The 20,041-nt window shown below is 48.8% G+C and overlaps 5 protein-coding genes across 5 annotated transcripts; 3 read left to right on the top strand and 2 right to left on the bottom strand.

Annotated features, from left to right (window-relative positions):
• Window positions 1–1,548: 1,548 nt before the first annotated feature.
• Window positions 1,549–3,354, top strand: FSST1_009049 (TMEM165/GDT1 family protein; the record flags this gene model as incomplete). Its single annotated transcript, XM_083225989.1, has 3 exons — window positions 1,549–2,292; window positions 2,343–3,228; window positions 3,284–3,354. 3 exons carry the CDS (start codon window positions 1,549–1,551, stop codon window positions 3,352–3,354), a joined length of 1,701 nt encoding a protein of 566 aa, XP_083085010.1.
• A 1,094-nt stretch (window positions 3,355–4,448) lies between these two features.
• Window positions 4,449–7,169, bottom strand: FSST1_009048 (uncharacterized protein; the record flags this gene model as incomplete). The annotated part of the gene is made up of 1 exon (XM_083225988.1): window positions 4,449–7,169. The coding sequence occupies one exon, from the start codon at window positions 7,167–7,169 to the stop codon at window positions 4,449–4,451; it is 2,721 nt and encodes a 906-aa protein (XP_083085009.1).
• A 1,742-nt stretch (window positions 7,170–8,911) lies between these two features.
• FSST1_009047 (sulfate adenylyltransferase) lies at window positions 8,912–10,998 on the bottom strand (the record flags this gene model as incomplete). Its single annotated transcript, XM_083225987.1, has 5 exons — window positions 8,912–10,107; window positions 10,159–10,307; window positions 10,372–10,554; window positions 10,609–10,636; window positions 10,830–10,998. 5 exons carry the CDS (start codon window positions 10,996–10,998, stop codon window positions 8,912–8,914), a joined length of 1,725 nt encoding a protein of 574 aa, XP_083085008.1.
• A 3,830-nt stretch (window positions 10,999–14,828) lies between these two features.
• FSST1_009046 (transient receptor potential ion channel family protein) lies at window positions 14,829–17,686 on the top strand (the record flags this gene model as incomplete). Its single annotated transcript, XM_083225985.1, has 2 exons — window positions 14,829–15,129; window positions 15,183–17,686. 2 exons carry the CDS (start codon window positions 14,829–14,831, stop codon window positions 17,684–17,686), a joined length of 2,805 nt encoding a protein of 934 aa, XP_083085007.1.
• A 1,147-nt stretch (window positions 17,687–18,833) lies between these two features.
• On the top strand, window positions 18,834–19,178 carry FSST1_009045 (uncharacterized protein; the record flags this gene model as incomplete). The annotated part of the gene is made up of 1 exon (XM_083225984.1): window positions 18,834–19,178. The coding sequence occupies one exon, from the start codon at window positions 18,834–18,836 to the stop codon at window positions 19,176–19,178; it is 345 nt and encodes a 114-aa protein (XP_083085006.1).
• Window positions 19,179–20,041: the final 863 nt, after the last annotated feature.

Below are 20,041 nucleotides of genomic sequence, written 5' to 3'. Positions count from 1 at the left end.
GACATCCGGAGATAAGATAAGGCCCGAGGCATACCCTGCACTTATCTTATACCTCTCGACTGAGATCATTATGGTTACGACAACGAGTTCAGCAGAGCTTGTCACCAGTGAGGTCTGATCCAATCATCGAGGACGAGAATTCACCAGTATTCGCCTACTAGTAATTGATGGCAGTCGATTAAGGCGTTTTGAAAGTTGGCCAGTCAGGCCAGTCTCAGATGGCAACTCAACGTGTGAGCTTATAACTCCACTTGGCTGTCGCGGTTGGCGAGGAACGCAGAATTAAAATACCACAGCAAAGGGAACCTCTACTAAATAACTCAATTAGTTGCTTACATATTTCTCATGCCCCCAGACTGGCTATGGTGAAGCTATTCTTAAATCGGCACCACGGTTACAAAAAAGTGACCGACAAAGCTGGTGCCTTGCATTGTGGAACACCACAACAGAATTATGCAAGATATGGGGAAGTGCAGACTTGGAAACTTCTTGTAATCAGACGACTTATATGGCTATCGAGCCAAGAGTTTGAGATCAGAACCCGCATCCACTTAACCGGAGATACCTGGTGCGTGTAAATGTCCAAGACATGATGGTAAGCTTGGGATCCAGAATTCTGCCGACATCCGATACTTGGCGGCTTGGACTCAAGACTTGAACTGTAGTCCAAGATTCCGTATGTGACAGAATGATGAAATATTTCGTACACGACTTCGTGAGTGTACAAAATGTATGAATCTATGGTTGTAGTATCAGGAAACGAAAGAATGGATTAGGAATGGTGTTCCTATACTGATTTATGCCATGATGACAAGATGAGACTCAAAACCACGTCAAAATGTATGAGTTATGGATCTGATAATGTCTAGGTCTTGCTTAGTCTTGATAGTATTCTCAACCTTGTTGACTTTATTCAGATGTCGTATTCATTTGTCTGTCAAGTTCTGTCATCAACTACCGTAATGCCCCTGTCTAACATCAGGAAGTCTGAAGCTTGCCCGTAAAAATAGTCCACTAAACGATTCAAGGCTTAGCGTGGCACAGCTGGGGCCACGCTGGCACGTTTGCTGGGGCCTTCTCAGCAGGAGACCCCTGTATCATTAGAGAGCAGATCTTCCATATCCTGTGCCCCTATACCAATTGAAGTCAAAGCATTCGAATCAATACCCCAACATTCCTGATAAATCTTTCAACTCCATCCCTTTCTGTCTCTGATACTGGAATCATCAGCGTGTAGCTCGACCATTTGCACGTTGGTCAACTGTGCTATAGACCTTGTATCTTTTCCTGTCTGGTGTCAGCATCAGTCCAGATCCCATACTTTTCGTCAACCTTCGCAAAGTCTATTCTGCCCACCTACGTTACGTTACACGCGACTTGGATCGTCGCAAAGTTACGGTTTCAACTTTTCCCCCAACTGATTGACCGTTGTATTCAATATCTCGAATTACCTACTCAGGTTGCGGCCACCATCGCCGGCAGTCCTTTTGAGACTTGTCGACTTTTCTACCTTCTTTCAGCCAACAATAACAATCACAACTGCCCATCATGAAGATCCGAACCAGGCATTCACCTTTGATCCTCCTTCTTCTTCCTGCCTTGGCGAATGCGCTGTCCGCCCACGACGTTACCGACATACCTGGCCCTGTCGCGATTACAGAACAGACTGATGGTCTTCCCGAGGCTGGCGTAAAGCGTCATGATATCCCCACGAAAGATGCTCCTGTTGATGGCAGAGATGGAAAACCTCACCATGGACCCTTCATTGAGACAGATGACCACAAGAAGCCCGCTGAAGTTATACCTGATACCGGATCTGGTGCTGCAGCCGGTGTTAATACTGGTATTGTACCTGAAGCTGGAGACGACGCTGCAACCAAGGTCGACGCCAGCTCCGAAACCCTTCCCGAGCTCAAGGGTCGGCCAGATGACCCTACTGTAGTCGATGGCGCAAAGATCCCCGAAACCAACGACGGCGTCATGTTCGACAAGGACCGAGTTCACGCTCAAGAGGGCACAACTGGCACCGAAGGCGGTGTGACCGAGCGATACAAAGCGCGAAAGTTGGAGGAGGACCTCGCAGGCGAGGAAACATTCAGGAAGCCTTCATCGCCCAAAGAGGCTCCTCCTTTGCCACACAGCGAAGAAGAGAAGATCCGTGCTTCTGAAGGAGACAAGACCGAGAAGGTCGAGGACCAGACCAGCGGCGAAAAGGTAGATGACGTGCTTCCCAAGCCTGCGAAGCCCATCATCAGCAATGACGACGACCACGATTATACTGCAGGATTAGGGGTAAGCAAGGATTACACATCCAAATGCAACACCAACTGACAATTACGTAGAAGCCAGCTGATCTTCCTGACCGACCCTCCGGACAAAACAAACCTGTGCAAGATGCTACAAAGGCCCCACCAGTCGACATGAGCCGAGGAACGACACACGATGGACATCACGATGAGGAGAGCATCATTCAACCATTCCACTCTTTCGTTCTCTCCTTCACCATGATTTTGGTCTCCGAAGTTGGTGACAAGACCTTCTTGGTTGCTGCCCTCATGGCCATGAAGCACGATCGTATGGTTGTCTTTACTGCTGCCTTTGGCGCTCTCCTTGTCATGACCGTTCTTTCAGCTGTTTTGGGACATGCCGTTCCTGCCTTGATCCCTAAGCGTGTGACTAGCTTCCTCGCTGCTGGTCTTTTCTTTATATTTGGTGCGAAGCTCCTGCGAGAGGGTATGCAGATGGACCCCAACGAGGGTGTCTCTGCTGAAATGCACGAGGTCGAACAAGAGCTAGCCGAGAAGGAGAAGGAAATGGGCCGTAAGAGAGGCGATTCCGTGTCCGCCTACACTCTTGAGATGGGTATGAATGGCAATGGCAATGGCAATGGCCGAAGATCTCGACCTAGCAACCGTCTCATGTCGCCTCCTCGTTCGCCATCCCAGTCTCCTGTTAGGGACTCCCGTTCTGGCTCTGGTGCTGTCTCTAGCGTTGTTCAGGGTGCTACCAACCTCTGCTCCCTCCTCCTCAGCCCTGCTTGGGTGCAGACCTTCATCATGACCTTCCTTGGTGAATGGGGTGACCGAAGCCAGATTGCTACTATTGCTATGGCTGCTGGCCAAGACTACTGGTGGGTGACTCTCGGCGCTACGTGTGGCCATGCTATCTGCACTGGCGTTGCTGTTATTGGTGGTCGTGCTATCGCTGGCCGAGTTAGTCTGAAAGTTGGTAAGTTTACTATTTCTCTTCATTCATAGACTAAAGTAACTAACATCCCCCCCAGTCACTGTCGGTGGTGCTACCGCCTTCCTTGTTTTTGGCGTCATTTACCTCCTCGAGTCTCTTTACAGCTAGAGGTGAAACTTTAAGAATGCCAAAGTTTCTTTTCTCTTCAACAGACCATCGTTTGGAGACTGTTTGCCTTTTTGACGTCTAACATGTTGTAATTTTTAACGGCCACTCTCAAAGACAAAACAAAAAAGGGATGACATCCCCGGCGTTCTCAACCGGGAGTAAATCATTTGTACATTACTTGGGCTGAGACAATCTCAGCCTCGCTCAGTTCAGTGCACATGGACACTGACCCCCTTGCCAAGGCTTGGCTTGGGGATCATCGAATGAACGAATTTCAAGGATGGAGATGCAAGGGAATGAATTGAAGGGTTATTCCAATTCTTATGACATTAAGGAGTCATAACCAGCGGGAAATGGAAAAGGGATGTCCCTGTTCAATGTTTATAATATGATATGTGGTAAATTCGGGCTGCTAAGTGGCATGCTCATGACGAAATATCAATATACGATGAGTGTCTCAAGACACAGCCGACCAAAATCAATGTACCAAGTCGTTATCGTTCACTAAGAGCATAGAACATAAAGGGCATTCAAGTCACATTTAATTTATATTTGAGTTGTAGTAATTGTGATGGCTTCCTATATCCATCAGCTCCTCTACTCTACGGACGAACCGACATAAATGCCTGTTCACACTTCCTCCAACATTCCCATGGCCACCATCAAACAAAACCCAGACAACCGCGTCCCGGACGGGCAGAAACTTGGACAACTTCTCCCTTGGGAAACAAAGCATGATGTTCTAGACAGAAATCGTCTGTTCCCCCTTTTCCCTCCATAGCAACGGCAGTAAAAATAACATAGCAAGAAATGGATAAAGAGTAAAGCAAAACTTGACATCCTCAATTATCATCAAGGGTAGCACATCTCCCAAATCTCAAACGATGGGCATACAAGTGGTATCTGACAATCATGTATCACTCATCCGCTCCGACAAGTAGTTACTCAATCAAACAAGTTTTGGTGACATTTGACATTGAACTGGGTTTCGAATTTATATGCTGGAAAAAATGCGCTTCTTTCAAACGTTTCTGTCGTCATTCGTATAATCCCTCTCCATCAATTCATGGAGTTCCTGGTATCGCATCTGACGCTTAATCCTCATCTTCCTCGTTGATTGGGGCAGGTGTTCGTCGCTCCGTACGCCTCTTAGGTCGTCTGTGGCGAGAACTGCTGATATTGCTGGCTGAGTCGTCAGGCATAATGTCGATATCGTCTAAAGCCCAGTCATCATCACTGCCTGGTTCACGATCGTCCTCTCCAGCCCAAGCTGGTCGTTCGTAGCCTGAAGACTGTGAGTTGCCAGAGTTGGGGCCAGAAAGTACATCAATACGACGGCGATTCTGCAGGTTTTGCATTAAACCGGCTCCTCGCTGACGTAGTGCGTTTCGGACAACCTCGGCCTTCTTGTGTAGTTTTTCAAATGCGTCCTCCAAAGTTTCCATCCCCTTGTAAATCTCCCTTTCAATCTCTGCGATGGCCGCCATTTCCATCTCCTCGTCGTTGGAAACAGCCTGTCGGCTTCCAGGCATGCCAGTTGTGTTGACGCTAACAAAAGAGGCTGGTGTTGTGCCTCGCGAGTAAACCGAGAAAGGAGTCGTGTTTCTGGAGCTGAATGAAGAGGAAGCTCGAGGTCCGGGGCTCATCGTTCGTGTGTTGTAGTAGGAACTGGCTGGTGTAGGCCCCCGAGATTCAGAATGTGGCGTGGGCGGCTCATCATCTGCTCCCGACCAAAGGAAGCCATCGAACCGTCCAGAAACGAGAATCTCCCACTCAGAATTGTTTATGTTGGAAAGTGCGACCAAAAGATCGTGTGTATGTGGGTTCTTGACCAAGTATGTCGCCGATTCAGCATCCCGAGGAACTTGTTGCAATCGGTATAGTCGCTGCAGTGCAAGGCCAGTCTTGATGAGGAAATCTGTTCGAGGTCGGTGTCCTGGAGTAGGGGCGCGAACAGATGACTTCAGCTCCTTGGATCCAGTCATGATGGCATTAAAGTAAGGCCGGTCTTCTGGATCAAGGTTTGTGAGAATGGCAAAAGACAAAGTCTCATCGTCAACATCCTGAGGGGGTGGCACTGGGGTTTCTCCAGTGTTAGATAACCATCGGTCGACAGCAGTCCGGACCTTCTTCGACTGGCGAAGGTAGTGCTCCCTAAATTCTTCCGCAATATCCGGATCCAGTTGGACCGGTGATGCAGGTCGAGGGGGGACATCACCAGAAATTTCAGCAGCCTTGGTACCAACCTCGGCTAGATCAAAAGGAGGCCACTGCGGAAGTTCAATGCGGCCACTCACCCACTCCAAAACATCGCCCCAATTGAGGCCATCGTGAATCTCGTGGGGGTTATCACACATAACACACGTGCAGCCATAAGGAGGGAGGTCGCGGGAAAAGACATTTTCGAGACGGTCCAGCAGTCTACGAGCGACAGAACGGTGCCCAGTAGCGACAGCAATTGAGCCTTGCTTGCTGAGTACAGTGTTGTACTGATCCAGCAAGTTGTGGAATGGAGCAAAGAGAGTGTCTGTACCGACAAGGGGAGGGTTGGAAGGCCGTGTGCCGTTTTGACGGGGTAGCACAGAAAGAAAGTTCTTGGGGGCTGTATAAGCAAGACCGCCGTTTTGAAGAAGGTAGTCGACCCGAGGCATGTCGTGGACATCAAGCGCCGGCGGTGGGGGCGGAGGTGGAGGGGCAATGCCAAAGGCAGAGGCAGGCGTCGCCGTTTTGGAATGCAGGTTCGAATTGACATCTTCAACGTCGATAACAGAAGGGGTTTCACGCTTGGTGTCGGGATATCCGTGAGGGAAAGGAGCTTGAGTAGGCGTCCTGGGAGACGAATCTTGAGCGCTTGAAGGAGAGGATGGTCCATCTGCATCATACTTTCTGTGACTTCGAGTAGATGAAGTCCGATGGACTGAGCGATGGGAAGAACTGGATGCTCGTGAATCAGAGCGTCGGATCTTTTCAGCAGAACGATGCGAGGACTTCACATAAGTAGCTTGACTCGAGGATCCTGATCGGCGACTAACACGGGAGCGCTCCTCGTTTCGTGATACTGATCGAGAGTGGGATAGTCTCGACTTTGACTTTTTCAGACCAACCTCAGACGCTGAAGGCTCCTCTGTCGGGGTCTGAATCGTTGGAATGTCTTCTCTGGACAAATCGGCATTTAACGTCTCTTCGTCGTATGTTTCCTCATTTATGGGTTCCTCGTCGACTGGCTCATTTGGTGTTTCATCGTTCACAGCAGTCTTGTCCGCGTCCAGATCGGTTGGGGGCGGACTTGGTGGCGCATTTGGATTGGCATTGCCGGAATCCCTGCGGGTTTTGAGTTCCTCGGCGGTAGGAGGCTCTGGCGGTTCACGAGTAGGAGGTTTAAGTGATAGGGAATCGCGACTAACGATGGCCTCTTTGCTGTGTGCCTTACTAAATGAAGGGTAAGGCATGTTGATACGGTCAGATAATATAGAAGTGGCAGCTGTTGACGTCCTTATGTCTGAGCTGGCTAAATCGCTGGTCGAAGCAGTACGGTGGTGACGGCGATGATGCTCATCACTGTCTCTGTCCTTGCGGTGACGGTGACGGCGACTAGATGTATGAGAAAGGTTGTCGCTGGCTTCGCTGCCGAGCTTGCTCTTAGAGAGTCGAGATGTGCGATGTCGGCGACGTTCAGGGTCCTTATCCCTTTCTCGATCGTAGTCCCGGTCGCGATCTCTGCGCTCCTTTCGTTCGGATTTTGAGCGGCGGACCTTTTCCTTATCTTGCGTTCTCTCATCGACAGGGGCCTCGACGTCTTGGTCCTTGGAGGACATAGTTGACCATGGAGCTACGGTGAAAGTATCGTGTGATGGTTGCTTAGCGGTTGGTGTGGTTGTGGTCGATAATTCCAAACAGGTTCAAGAAGGCGGTCAAGAACAGTGGGCGCAATGGAGAGTCGATAGTATAAACTCCTGGCGTAACAAAAAATAGAATCAGGATGATGCAAAGTGAAATTCAGGCTGCCGAGCGAGAGAAATAGCACTATGTTGGGCAGTCTTGGAATACAGCAAAGCAAAAGCGAATTCGTGGAGAGGGGATGGTTGTACTGTAGAAAGTGAGGTGAGTTGCATGGAAGCTAAGCGCAGCCAGTGCGTGCCAGGTCTGGTTTGGTTGGTCCCTTCCCTGCAGGCGAAAGTCTCAGGTCAAATTCTGGGTAATCAGGCACTAAGGCTGGCAGAAGAGAAGCTGGAGCTCTTTCCCTCCTTCCAGTTTCTCACCGTTAGAAGCACGGCCGATAGTATGTTAAAGCAATTAGGCAATTCCCTCACTGTTTTAGGGTCCCCAACCTGCGATTTAATCGTCTAAAAGGGGATCGGAAAGCTTGGGCTTTTTTGCATGGAGTCAGGAAGTTCAACGGTGATCAACTGAAACTGTAAAAGCCTACAAAGATGCCAACCTCGACCGGCGACAAATTCTTCTCAGTCTAGTCACCATGAAACAACAATCAGAGGCAAAACGTTATCATCATTTAAGAAGCCACGCACACGCAATCTTCACCAACACAGCCCCAACTGTACAAGATCTCGTTTATGTCTGACTTCCCGTCCCTCAAACTTGCTTGTGGAGCCCGACAGTGTTCAACAAGGCCTGGGCACGGGCACAGGCACATCCCAGTCCAAGCCTGCATACCACAAAACTTGTCTCGAGTCTGACAAGGAGGAAAATATATAAGCAGTAAGCCTGTCTAGTTTGGTGTGAGCTGACTAGATTAATTCGTCGCTCACAATCTAGGCTTAATCAGATGCCTGTAACCACAGGGGACTTGACGGGAGGCTGGGCGTCATCGGGTGACGACCAGCCACCTTCAACATGTTAACCGCTTAACTCCCTGTAGAAGCGTTTGGATGCCAGGGTTTAGGCATGAGAATGTTCGATAGAGCATTGTAGCTGATGGCATTCCCAACAGGTAAAAACAAACTTGTGCTAAATATAACATGACTCAAACATTTTACTTTAAAACTGCCACGCATCTATTCTCCATCCTCAACGACCCATACATATTCTTTTCTCACTTCATGCCCAGCGGTGCTGCCCAATCCTTCTGCCGTCCATCCAACGATTGATTAAGCGCGCATATTGTCACGAGCTTTCTCCAGCATCCATTCACAGCCCAACACAAGTGACAGCCATTCCATTGTTGGATGTGATAGGTTGATAAGTTTGCAAGTCCACGTATCACTTGCATTGCATATTCTCGCTTCCAAATGTAGTTTGATCATGCTCTTCATTCATAATATCGGTACTAAATCTATTCCGACAGTGCTTCGATACCAATAACGCAACTTCAGGTGTATGCACTCGAAATCGCATGTCAAGCTGTCCAGACCCTTGAGGCCATTTGCGCATCTTTTCCATAGCCATCTCATTCAAATTAACGCCAATTCCGTTTATCCTCGCGCTTTTATTTGCAAAAATTTTGTAGAGCAACAAACCTCTTACTCAAATCAGTAGGCAGGCGTAGCTAGCGGGTATCTCCCTCGGCTGAGTCCCGAGATAAATCGTCAAAAATCATCGCTTACAGGCGGTCGAGAAGACCGTTACTCTCGAGGAGCAGAACGATCTGGTGCACAATGGAGCGGACGTTCTGCTTCTCGAGGTCGACAACGAGGTCGGGCTTGGCAGGAGCCTCGTAGGGGTCGTCGACACCAGTGAAGTTCTTAATCTCACCCTTGCGAGCGGCAGCGTAGACACCCTTGCGGTCAGTCTTCTCACAGTACTCAAGGGGAGTAGCGACATGGACAAGGAAGAAGGGGCCGGACTTCTCGACGAGGTCACGGGTAGCCTTGCGAGCCTCCTCGAAGGGGGCGATAGGGGCGGCGATGACAGCGGCACCGGCCTTGGTCAGCTCAGAGGCGACGAAAGCGATGCGCTGGATGTTGAGGTCGCGGTCCTTGCGGGTGAAGCCAAGCTCAGGAGAGAGCTCGTGTCGCACATTCTCACCGAGCAACATGGAGACGGGACGACCGCCACCCTGGTTGAGGGTGGCCTGGAGAGCACGAGCAATCTGGTCCTTTCCGCTGTTCTGGTAACCGGTCATGAAGACAGTGAAACCCTTCTCGGCTGGGAGGGGGTTCTCCTCACGAAGAACCTTGACAACCTCGGGGTAAGAGAACCACTCGGGAATGTCCTTACCAGTTCGAAGACGGTGTCGGAGCTCAGTACCAGAGATATTGAGGGTGCGGGTACCCTCAGGGATCTCGTTGATGGGAAGGTACTCATCAGAGTCGGGTAGGTAGATCATAGCCTGGAATTCGACCATCTTGATGCCGAGCTCTTCCTGGTGCTCCTGGACGAGAACCTGAGCATCATAAGGACCGTAGTGGTCCTTGCCTTGCTTGTTCTTACCGGGACCAGCGTGATCACGACCAACGATGAAGTGAGTAGCACCATGGTTCTTGCGAATGATGGCGTGCCAGAGAGCCTCACGAGGACCACCCATTCGCATGGCGAGGGGCAGAAGAGCGAGAGCGGCCATACCGTTGGGGTAACGGGGTAGGAGAGCCTTGTAGACACGGACACGGGTGAAGTGATCGATGTCACCGGGCTTGGTGAGACCAACGACGGGCTGGATGAGGACGTTGGCCTGCTGGGAGCGGGCAGCGCGGACCGTCAACTCACGGTGAGCACGGTGCATGGGGTTTCGGGTCTGGAAAGCGACGACCTTTTGCCAGCCGAGCTTGTTGAAGTGAGCGCGGAGCTCAGAGGGGGTGACTTGTGAATGTTAGCTTCATGATGAGCTTAGAGACAGTTGCGATTGCTTACATCGGAGGTCGAGGAAGTCGTAGTGCTCCAGGCGGTTGATGGCCTCAAGCTTACCACCAACATAGAACTCCTTGGCGGTGTCGAAGAGGTACTTAACACCGGGATGGGTGTCATCGTCGCTGCCAAAGACCTTCTTGGCCTCATTGACCCTGTAAAGCATATGTATTAGCTACCACTAGCTTGGTAAGAGGCAGGGCTATGGGGACTGCATACTTGTCAGGTCGGTAGATGTCCTCGACAGTCAGGATAGCGAGGTTTTGGTCGTCACGGAAGTCGCGGAGGGTGACGCGAGCACCAGCCTTGAGGCCGAGCTGGTCGATCTCAGCTTGGTTGACATCGAGGTTGATGGGCATGGAGAAGAGAGCTCCATCGGCGAGACGGTTGTTCTCAACAACGCTGGAAGATATGTTAGCTCATGAACTATCGGATATAAATTCCGCATCAACTTACCCATTGTAGTCCTTCTCGGTCAAGAAACCTGTAAAGTTGGCGGTCAATTCCTATTCTCACTCATGATACTAAAAAAAAGAATGTTCCTGTCGCAAACTGTCGCCGGTGATCGGAGATGCGGGGGCGGGGCAACGCAATTCGTCCGTCAACGCTCCACGCCATCCAGCGAGAAAGCAAAAGCGAAAAAAGTGATTATCATAAGAAAAAGTGGCGGCGCATACCTTCGAGGGGAGAGAAACCACCGTTAAGGATCAGCTCAAGATCGCAAAGGTGTCGCTCGCTGAGTGTAAGAGCAGGGAGTTGCTGAGCCTCGGCCTCAAGCTCGGATTGACGAGGGAGGTCGCGAGCGAAGAGGTCCTTTAGGACACCACCATGAGGAGTGTTGGCCATTGTGTTGTGGGGGTTTCTGGCGTTATTGCAAGTGTATAGGGGAATTGGAACAATGGAAACCGAGTCGATTCGAATCTCGGTGTTGTATTAATGCAATCGTGGGGTCAACGACAGCACAAGTGTTGCTCGATAGAAGACGACGAAACAGGAACAGACGACAAGAACGAGAAGGATAGGAGAAAGACCAGCAATGAAGGAATGGCCTTGATTTTAAATCATCTTTCAGCGGGAATACAGAAAGTACCTCGATCCTCATGCTCATCCACCTCATCTTCATACATCCACCCTGTCATGATTAGTCCCCTCTCCCCCATCCCTAGTCCAAACAAGAATTACTGGGGTCGACTGGATAGGAGGGGTGTAACGATACATTCGCAGCGAGCAAGAGAACGAGTAAGAAAGGGAAAAAATTGCGTGTCTATTGGCAAAACGGACGAAATCGGCCACTGTATCCAATTGTCTCCATGGCATCGACCAAACTTGCGGCCCTCACCGTCAGAAAGAGGAAAAAATGAATGGGGTTTGCGCTTTTAGCTCTCAATGACGTGCTCGGGACTTGAGGCTTATACATGCCGCCGAGGAACCCACAGACCAATCAGATATAGTATTATTGGGCATGGCGACGCTAGGGACAGTAGGTCGTCGGAGCGTCGCTCTCGGTCGGCCATGGGCATGGGCAACCTATTTAGGAATCATGATGAAAGGTCCAGGCTGAGACGACTGTTTCCGAGGAGAATTTCTATAACTTTCAATTATAGCAGACACGATGGCTTAGACACAAGTCCTATGATCGCGATTGCGTCTTTTGTACACCTTCAGAGTTCACCAGCTAAGTCACCAGTATACACAATGTATCTACCAACTGCAATTATGAGGCGAGATGCACAACATGGATCATCATTTTCCTTTTTGAATTTCCCATGGCCAGCAATCAGTTTCCGGTACCTTGAAAATTCGATCCTGGAAGGTAGTAGTAAAATCTTCAACCGCTGCAGCTGCAGTAGTGGGGGCCCTCTTTAACCCCCCTCTCTCGTAAGTCTGCATCTCCGTCCATCTTCATCACCAGGGTGCTGTAAGAATGCGAACAAGAGATCCTGCAGTAATGTTCCATGTTCTATGGCACATTCATCATTATTCATCCACACATAACCCACGTTCTATGCATTATACCCACCACCCGTTTCCTGAGAGTGAGAGACGGCTGTGGCTTTCTTGGTTTTGGCAGTTGCTGTGCCTGGAAAGAGTCCCTGTCTTACCCTGTCATGATACCTGCTCCAGCACTTTAACAGGGTTTCTATCTGAGTCTTCAGTTATCGTTTCCCGAGCCCGGTCTTATTCCTCCGCAGCCTTGTATCTTGAAACTGGTTGCTGGTCCCACAGCGGTTGTCGGGCGATCGCCCGGCAAAGGTGGGAAGAGAGAAAGGCCTTCCCCCCTCAGTCATGATGGAATTAGTAATCTCTGACGTTGCTGCGACACAGTTTTTTTCCTGCTCTTTCAATCGGTTAAATGATCGACAAAGCCACGCAGACGTACATAGAAGGATTCTTATGTTTGCGTACTCCCCGTTCATTCTTTTAGGGCAAATCGTTTCCCCGACTTGCCGGAGTACATATGCAGACAGATAAGAATTTAGTCAGATGCTGACCATTTGCCACGCAGCATCGACGTACTCGTTATTAGCAACTCCCCTGGCGATCAGGCTCCCGCCGTATAATTGTAACTGCCAATATTTATATAAAAAAACTGGAAGAATCCCTCGAATTCGTTTAAGATTCGTTTCATATCCTGCAATGATCCGTATAAACTGCATTAGTTGCGAATGTAGTATAAATCAACTACGATGGCTTCATTACAGGCCGGCACGGTACGGTTATATTTCCAATCATCACAATTATGACCCATCACCAGTCTAGCAAACCCCAAGGACGCTCCAAAGATGCTCATTCTGTTTGTTGCACTTAGTCGCCATTGATTGCCAAGGCCGGCCCCAGTCCGGCTCCATTCCTCCACCCGGATCCAGTGGATGAGGCAGCCACCATTGCTACGGGGTCGACTCTGTCGCCGACAGTCCGAAAGCTGCCAAAATTCGGAGCAAAACTGGAAATCTTTCATTTTATACTGCCAAAGGTATACCAGAAGAGACTGAACGGGTCGTTGCTCATCCCATGAGTAATCCGAGGCATCCACTGGTTGGTTGTTTATGTGAGATTGGCCGCTTGGTACTCTAGCATGAGTGGTGGATTGAGAAGGAGAATTAATACTGTAGCGTATCTACAGTCTAGGAGAGCAGGTGTTTCTACGAATATAGGATTCTATAATAGTGATATTATAGTAAAAACGATAATTATACTTATTCTTATAATGCTTGCAAGGGAGTTGTGATTAGAAAACTCTGATAATAGCGCATTTCCTATTGTCTATAAGTCACTTGTAGATTCTTTAACGAATTTGCTGGAAAGTTAAACAAGATTCAGTAAGCAAAATTTAGAAAGGCCTACTTATTTGGAAGCGATGCACCTGGCGCCCGTAGCATAAACAGCCTTCCTCGCCTATGTACAGTAGGGGATATCTACCAAGTGATGAATTCGCAACCGCTCCATGTTATCGGCTGATAAATGCCCTCCCCAAGTTTCTCCAATCAGAGATGTCCTCTCATGTCGTCAAGTTCCAACAGAACTGTCGCAATCGCTGGAGGCTCGACACGTGGAAAGGACAATTCCCCGCCTCTTGAATTCTGGCAGCTGTAGGCCAACCATTCATTACAAGCCCACTCCTGGATGGTGGCGCGATGAACAAGCAGGCGAGTAACACTCGCTCAAGTCATGTTACATTGACTGATGAAAAAAGGAGTTTGTCGCGTGAGTTTCGCTCTACAGAAGTAAATGACTACCACCTATTGGGTAACCCAGATGAAGAATAAAGCATTTGGGTGAGATGATTAAATTAACAGTAAGGATTACTTATCAGTCGCCCGTTCGAGACCATTATGATGGAAAAAAGATACCCAAAAGCGATTCGTAAATGGGAAGGCGCAATCTGTGTTGGGTTTGACCTTACCTACCAAGGTAGATTGCGACGACTTAACTTGCTTCTCCAAATTTAGGAACTTGCCCCGGAATTTCTTCAAGATCCGAATCCCAACCTTCCTTGTTTCTGTGCATATTGAATTTGCACTATTTCCTTGTCATCATCATCATCATTCTCATTATTCTGAACCATGTTGCTCAGTAATTTTGTCAAATTGAGTTGAATAAACCGTGTCGCACGTTTCGAATACAATTTTAATCCGAATTTACAACCCGTTGACTCCTTCCCCTAATTAAAGCCCCTGCAGCTGCCAACCTGTCCGTCAACCTTAAATGGCCGCCGATCTTTTTCTCCCAGCCGCTGCGCCACTATTGTGTCTTGGAGGTTACACCTACGTCAAACAAACACGAGATTTTGCATTGGCACAGAACACCAAGGTTTAATCTCCCGTTACTCGGTGTCTCTCGACTCCTCTCTTTTGGCAACCTTCCGATGATCGACCATCTATAACGCCCAGTTCACGCTTCACGACGATTTCTTTCCGCCAGTATTAGCGGCTTGCGTAGCCAGTCAACGAAATACTCACCGAGAACATCAATTCCGAGACCTGCATTTCAACCTTAATGTTCAAATCAGCCGATCTCCCACCGCCAGAACTTTTAGCCTCACCACACGCTCCCTTCGACTGTTCAGCATCATAATCGGTTCCAGATAGCGACATCTGTATCGCAATATCTGCCCTGGCGGGCTCGCCCGCATTCCGCCTCTTCCGACCCCTTAGCACTACGTCCCAATCGTCGAAATGTTTGCGACTCGCCGACCCTTGACAGCATTGTCATGCCTATTTGCTGCTCTGGGAATCTTTCCGACTGCATACGCTCAAGACAAGATCTTCATCAATGGGACTGGTGACGATGGCGTATTTCACGACCATTTGGACGTTAGCAGGACCCCTTCTCTCTATACCGGCGACTTTGACGACTGCTTAAACGATGGAAGCTTGTTCAACGTGACTGGCTTCGACACAGCATACTACTCCGACAACCTCACAGTGTCATTTCATCTGTACGGAAGTTCCAATATTCGCCGGGAAAATGTCATGAGTATGTTGTTGAACCCTTTCCTACCCTGCCGGATCTTGCTGACTAGACAAAAGTGCATCTCTCTATCGAGGTTTATGGAGAGGAGCGTTTCAACAAAACCTACGATCCATGCGCGGACAACGTCACAAGTCTTTGTCCACTCGAGGCTGGAAAGCCCATTGAAGCGTACATTACTACTTCCATTTCAGCTGGTGACATTGCTGGCATTCCCTCAATCGCATTGAACATTCCCGATCTGGAAGGTTTCTCCCGTCTACGGATTTTTGCCAACTCAACACAGACCGAAATTGGATGCCTCCAGGCCACCATGAGTAACGGCAGGACCTTTTCGCAGCCACAAATTGTCGGAACGATCCTTGGAATTTTCACTTTATTTGCAGTTCTGGCCTCGTTTGCAACTGCTATCTATGGTATACAAATTCCGCATATGAGAATGCACTATGCCCATTCGTTTTCCATCTTGATCATTTTCGAGACTTTCCAGTCCATCTTTTTCTCAGGAGCTTTATCTGTCAACTGGCCCGCTTTGCTTCCTGCGTGGTGGAGCAACTTTGCTTGGACTGCTGGCATGTTCGCGAGCAACGATATGATCGAGGTCATCAGCTCCTTTGCTGGCGTCTCAGGCAACGCAAGCCAGGTTGGTTCCGCAGGATCGATTCCTATCAATAACGGAGGTGGTCTGGCACAACAGATTTTCGGCAGAAATCTAAAGAGTAGGGCAACTGTCCAGCAAGACGATATCCTGCAGGCTCTCGTCCGTCGAAATGACTTCAATCCAAGCAATCCATATGATTATAATTGGGCCGGAGGACCTCGTAATCCGGGGATGCCACTGCCAGGGGACTATTCTGGCTTTCCGGGAGTGTTATCTGTACTCGGGGTCCCTCGGAACGACGCATTCATCATCGGTCTTATTTGGCTCCTCGTCGTCTTGACAGCTGTTGCTCTCTTTATAACCCTTTCGAAGCTCGCACTTGAATTGTGTGCCAAGTGCAAACTGATCAAGTCTGATGGCTTTGATTACTTCCGCTCCCACTGGCTTGGATATATGGTCGCTGCCCTGCTCCGAACAATCTTCATTGCGTTCTTCGTCATGACAACCCTTGCAATGTTCCAGTTCTCAATCAAAGCGCCGTCAGGGCCGACTGCAATCGCCGCCATCATTTTCATCATGTTCATGGGATTTGCCGGATTTACAGCCTATGCTTGCTCTGCAAGATTGCGTGAAGGCAAATATGAAGTAGTGTCTGACATTCTTCGCTTCGAACAAGGGAAGATCTTGAAGAAGGTCCCATTTGTTGCGACCACCCTCGAAAGCTCTATTGGCGAGGAAGAACAGGCACACAAGCCACGTTTATTTGCCAGTCTTCCAATCCGACGAATCAGATTTGTCGACAAAGACCCCGAAAGGCCCAAAGTTCACCAAGATGAGCCGTACATCAAACGTTTTGGGTGGCTTTCGGCTCGATATCGAACGGCTCGCTGGTGGTTTTTCACAGTGTACTTGGCGTACCAATTTGTGCGCGCATGCTTTATTGGTGGTGGTCGAGCAAGCCCCCTAGCCCAAGTTTACGGTCTTTTCATATTCGAGATTATTGCTCTGGCTATTATTATCAAATTCAAACCCTTTGAAGGGTCCCGCAACACGACCGCAGCTATCTGGCTACTGTCAATCTCCAAGATTGTTACCACTGGCCTTTCCATCGCGTTCTTAAGAACTCTGAACCTGAGCCGTGTTGCAGCTACAGCGATTGGCATGATCATCCTAGTAGTTCAGTGTTTTCTTGCTGCGTCTATCTTGGTTCTCATAGTGCTCGGTATGGTATCGACATGGATGTCGTTATCTCGCAACCGTGAGGATTTTCCTGAAAAGATCGAAGATATTCGTGTCCGATATTTCGAACACATGGAGAATAGAGCAGGCACCTCCAAGCCCAAGGAAGATGAAGTAGATGAACTCGCAGAGTTGTCCCAGTCCATCTTCAGCGTGAGCAATGTGCGGCGCAACACCCAAAACAATGCGTTCCCGACAACGGAAAGCACAAGATCGCAAGTCCCGTCTCATCCGGCACACCCACTGAATCGACCCCGCCGAACAAACAGTGCTGGTTCTCGTCACTCGGTCAACAGTCTGCCTCGGAGTGGGCGTAACCATCGGGCTTCATGGAGTTCAAAGGACTTTGCAGAGTGGGATGCTGATATGAATAGAGGTGACACCTCCCGAATTAGTCGCATGCGAAGCAGCTCCCTGCGCTTGCAAGCATCCAAATACTCTGTAAGTCGGCCGCCAATGACACCGACTCGAGAATCTGCAGAGTTTCCTCGCATGAGTACGAGTACTATGGACAAAGACGCGATTGTCCAAGACAAAATCGAGGAGAGTGTAGCTACTCCGAAGAGAAGGAAGAGAACCGTAAGCTGGGCAGACCAAAGCTCAATATGCGAAGAGCCCGCCGAAGAGGCTTTAAAGAATGACACAAAGAACGACAAGCCGTTGGAGAAGATTGACTCGACAGGTGGTCGAGATGAAACAAGTACACCAAAAGCCGAACAATAATTGTCGCACATCTACGACGGAGAGTCTGGATTTGACCACGAAAGTCGATGTATTGTCTGCTTGCATTTGCATTTGGAATTTTATTACGACCCTAACGTTTTGCACTTATCCGGATTCCCCCTCTCGCCAGTTAGTAAATCTCAGCTGCTGGGCGTTGAACGTATGCATTTTTTAAATCCCAAGCATGTTGCTGTCTTCCTGCAGGGACAGGAAGCGACTTGCAGGTTTTGTTTTGGTTGAAGTATATTGAGATGTGGTATGAAAACACAGAGAGACTATCTAGAGTCTTCTCAACAATGATGTCTGGAGTTTTATAAATGGAAAACTCAGATTGAGAGCACATGGCATAGATAGTTAATTCATCATTTTATGGTATATATGTGCCCTGACTTGGTTGGAAAGGAAGTGACTCATGTTAAGCAAGGCGTTCGCTGTTTATTGATCTTAAATGTGCTGCTTGGCGTCATCCTTAGAGGTAGTCGTTGGTCACCATAATGTGTTGCAAGTAGCGCTGAACACAAGCCTTACCATGAAGTTAAGTAGTCGACAATGGCGTGTTGCACGATCAACTTCATGTCTGACAGATAAAAACGACCATGTCCAAGTCACTATAAATAAAACGCAGACTGGGCACATGATATCCTGGTAAGGTTCTCATCAATATCGTGGTGTCTGTAGATGCAAGAGTTCGGGCACTCCGATGTCGCACGCTTACTTCGAGGAACTGAGGCGTTGCAACCTTCAATATCAATAAATCTCGTTTGTGACGTTGGGCAGCTGCGAGCTCTTCGCGATGTGTTCGTTTGACTTTTAAATTCCCAGGTTAGGCTCGACTGCCATTTTATGCTAGCAAACAGTGATGCACTCTCTATTCTCTAATCCAAAAGAACCACTCGTTTTCAAATGACCTTTGTGGTGGCCATTCTTTCTCTACTCGGCAAACGTCGCGTTAATGGCAGAAATCGTCAAAAGCGTTTGAGGCCTCAAGTTGTTCCTTCTCTATGAGTTGAGCGCCCTTTCTTCAATGATCCCGTTACGACTGACGATTTCCTCTCTACCACCATCAACATCACTTCAAGAATCAGCTCATCTTTGAGAAGCGTCGTTACTACGCAGTTTGATACATCTTCATCGCTAGCTATCAACAATGTCTGATGCCAACAACCACTCTGGTGATGACCAGCCCCTGAGCGAGGAGACCCGTGAGGATCTCCGTCGCATGACCCTCGGTCTTACAAATCAAAAAACCATGGAAACGCTGACACGGACCGCAATGATGGCCAAATTCAAGCGACAGAGCACGCGTGCTCTTCGCGAAGACGGCATGGATCACTGTAAGGCTGGGAAACAAGCCCCAACCGAGAAGAAGGCCACCACCGCCAAGACCGTCGATGAGCATGTCTCCCATGGCAATGTTAAAGATGGAGATACCGAGCCTGACAAGGACAATGACAAGGACAATGACAAGGACAATAACAAGAAGAAAACCTAAGTCTTCCTGGCGATGTGAAACTCACTATCCGAACCTTTTGAGCCTTGACAAGACTGCCCCCAAAGGTACGTAAAGTACTTGCTTGCTGTATATCACCTATACTGACAATGTATTAGACACCCCTGTTCTAAGAGTACATATCAATAGGCTATCGAAGAATGCGATCGGATACGGACACCGGGTTTCTATCTCTCATAGGACCAACTGGAACTGGGAAGGATAAGGACATGTACCGCGGAGAATCGGAATACCATATGTGACTGTATGAGGGCGTGGATCGATCACTTTTCGGAACCAGGGCTTTGTCTTTCTTTCTTTTACTTTGCAAGGCGTACCGGAACCAGGGCCTCTTTTCTTTGCTTTTTTACTTCAACAGCCACGTTAATAGGTGCAGAAGAGGAGAATAGCCCCAAACGAATTTACGGAAATAGCAGCATCTATCCGTTGTAACAACCTCTCTCTTCCTTGTATGGAATTATCAGGGTGACGGTGAAGTCGTGGCCCCTCTGTGTCTATCTGCATTGGTGTGAGGCAAACACTCCAACGCCCTGCAATGCCCTGCAACTCCCATTTGCACCTTTGGAGCCTGACGTTCAAAGACCAGTGGGCATGCCGTAGAAAAATTAGCCTCCTAAGTCTTAGGATAAAAAATAAGTCGTCTAAGAACTCTAGTCTAGGGAGCATAAAGTGACCTGCTAATTTCGTCTCTTATGCTTCCAGCGGTCAATTTTTCTGATACCCTCAGGAAAGGATGGCCTTTGGAAGAAGTCAGATCATATTTGTCTATCGTGGTTCCAGTAATCAACAGCACAGAGGCGCTTCTATGCATCTGCATGGAGGAGGCAAAAGAGAAACCAAGATGA

This window comes from Fusarium sambucinum, chromosome II (genome assembly GCF_050947815.1).
Source record: "Fusarium sambucinum isolate potato_lamoka chromosome II, whole genome shotgun sequence".
NCBI classification, from domain to species: Eukaryota; Fungi; Ascomycota; class Sordariomycetes; order Hypocreales; family Nectriaceae; genus Fusarium; species Fusarium sambucinum.
This window is presented reverse-complemented; position numbering and strand designations above follow the sequence as displayed.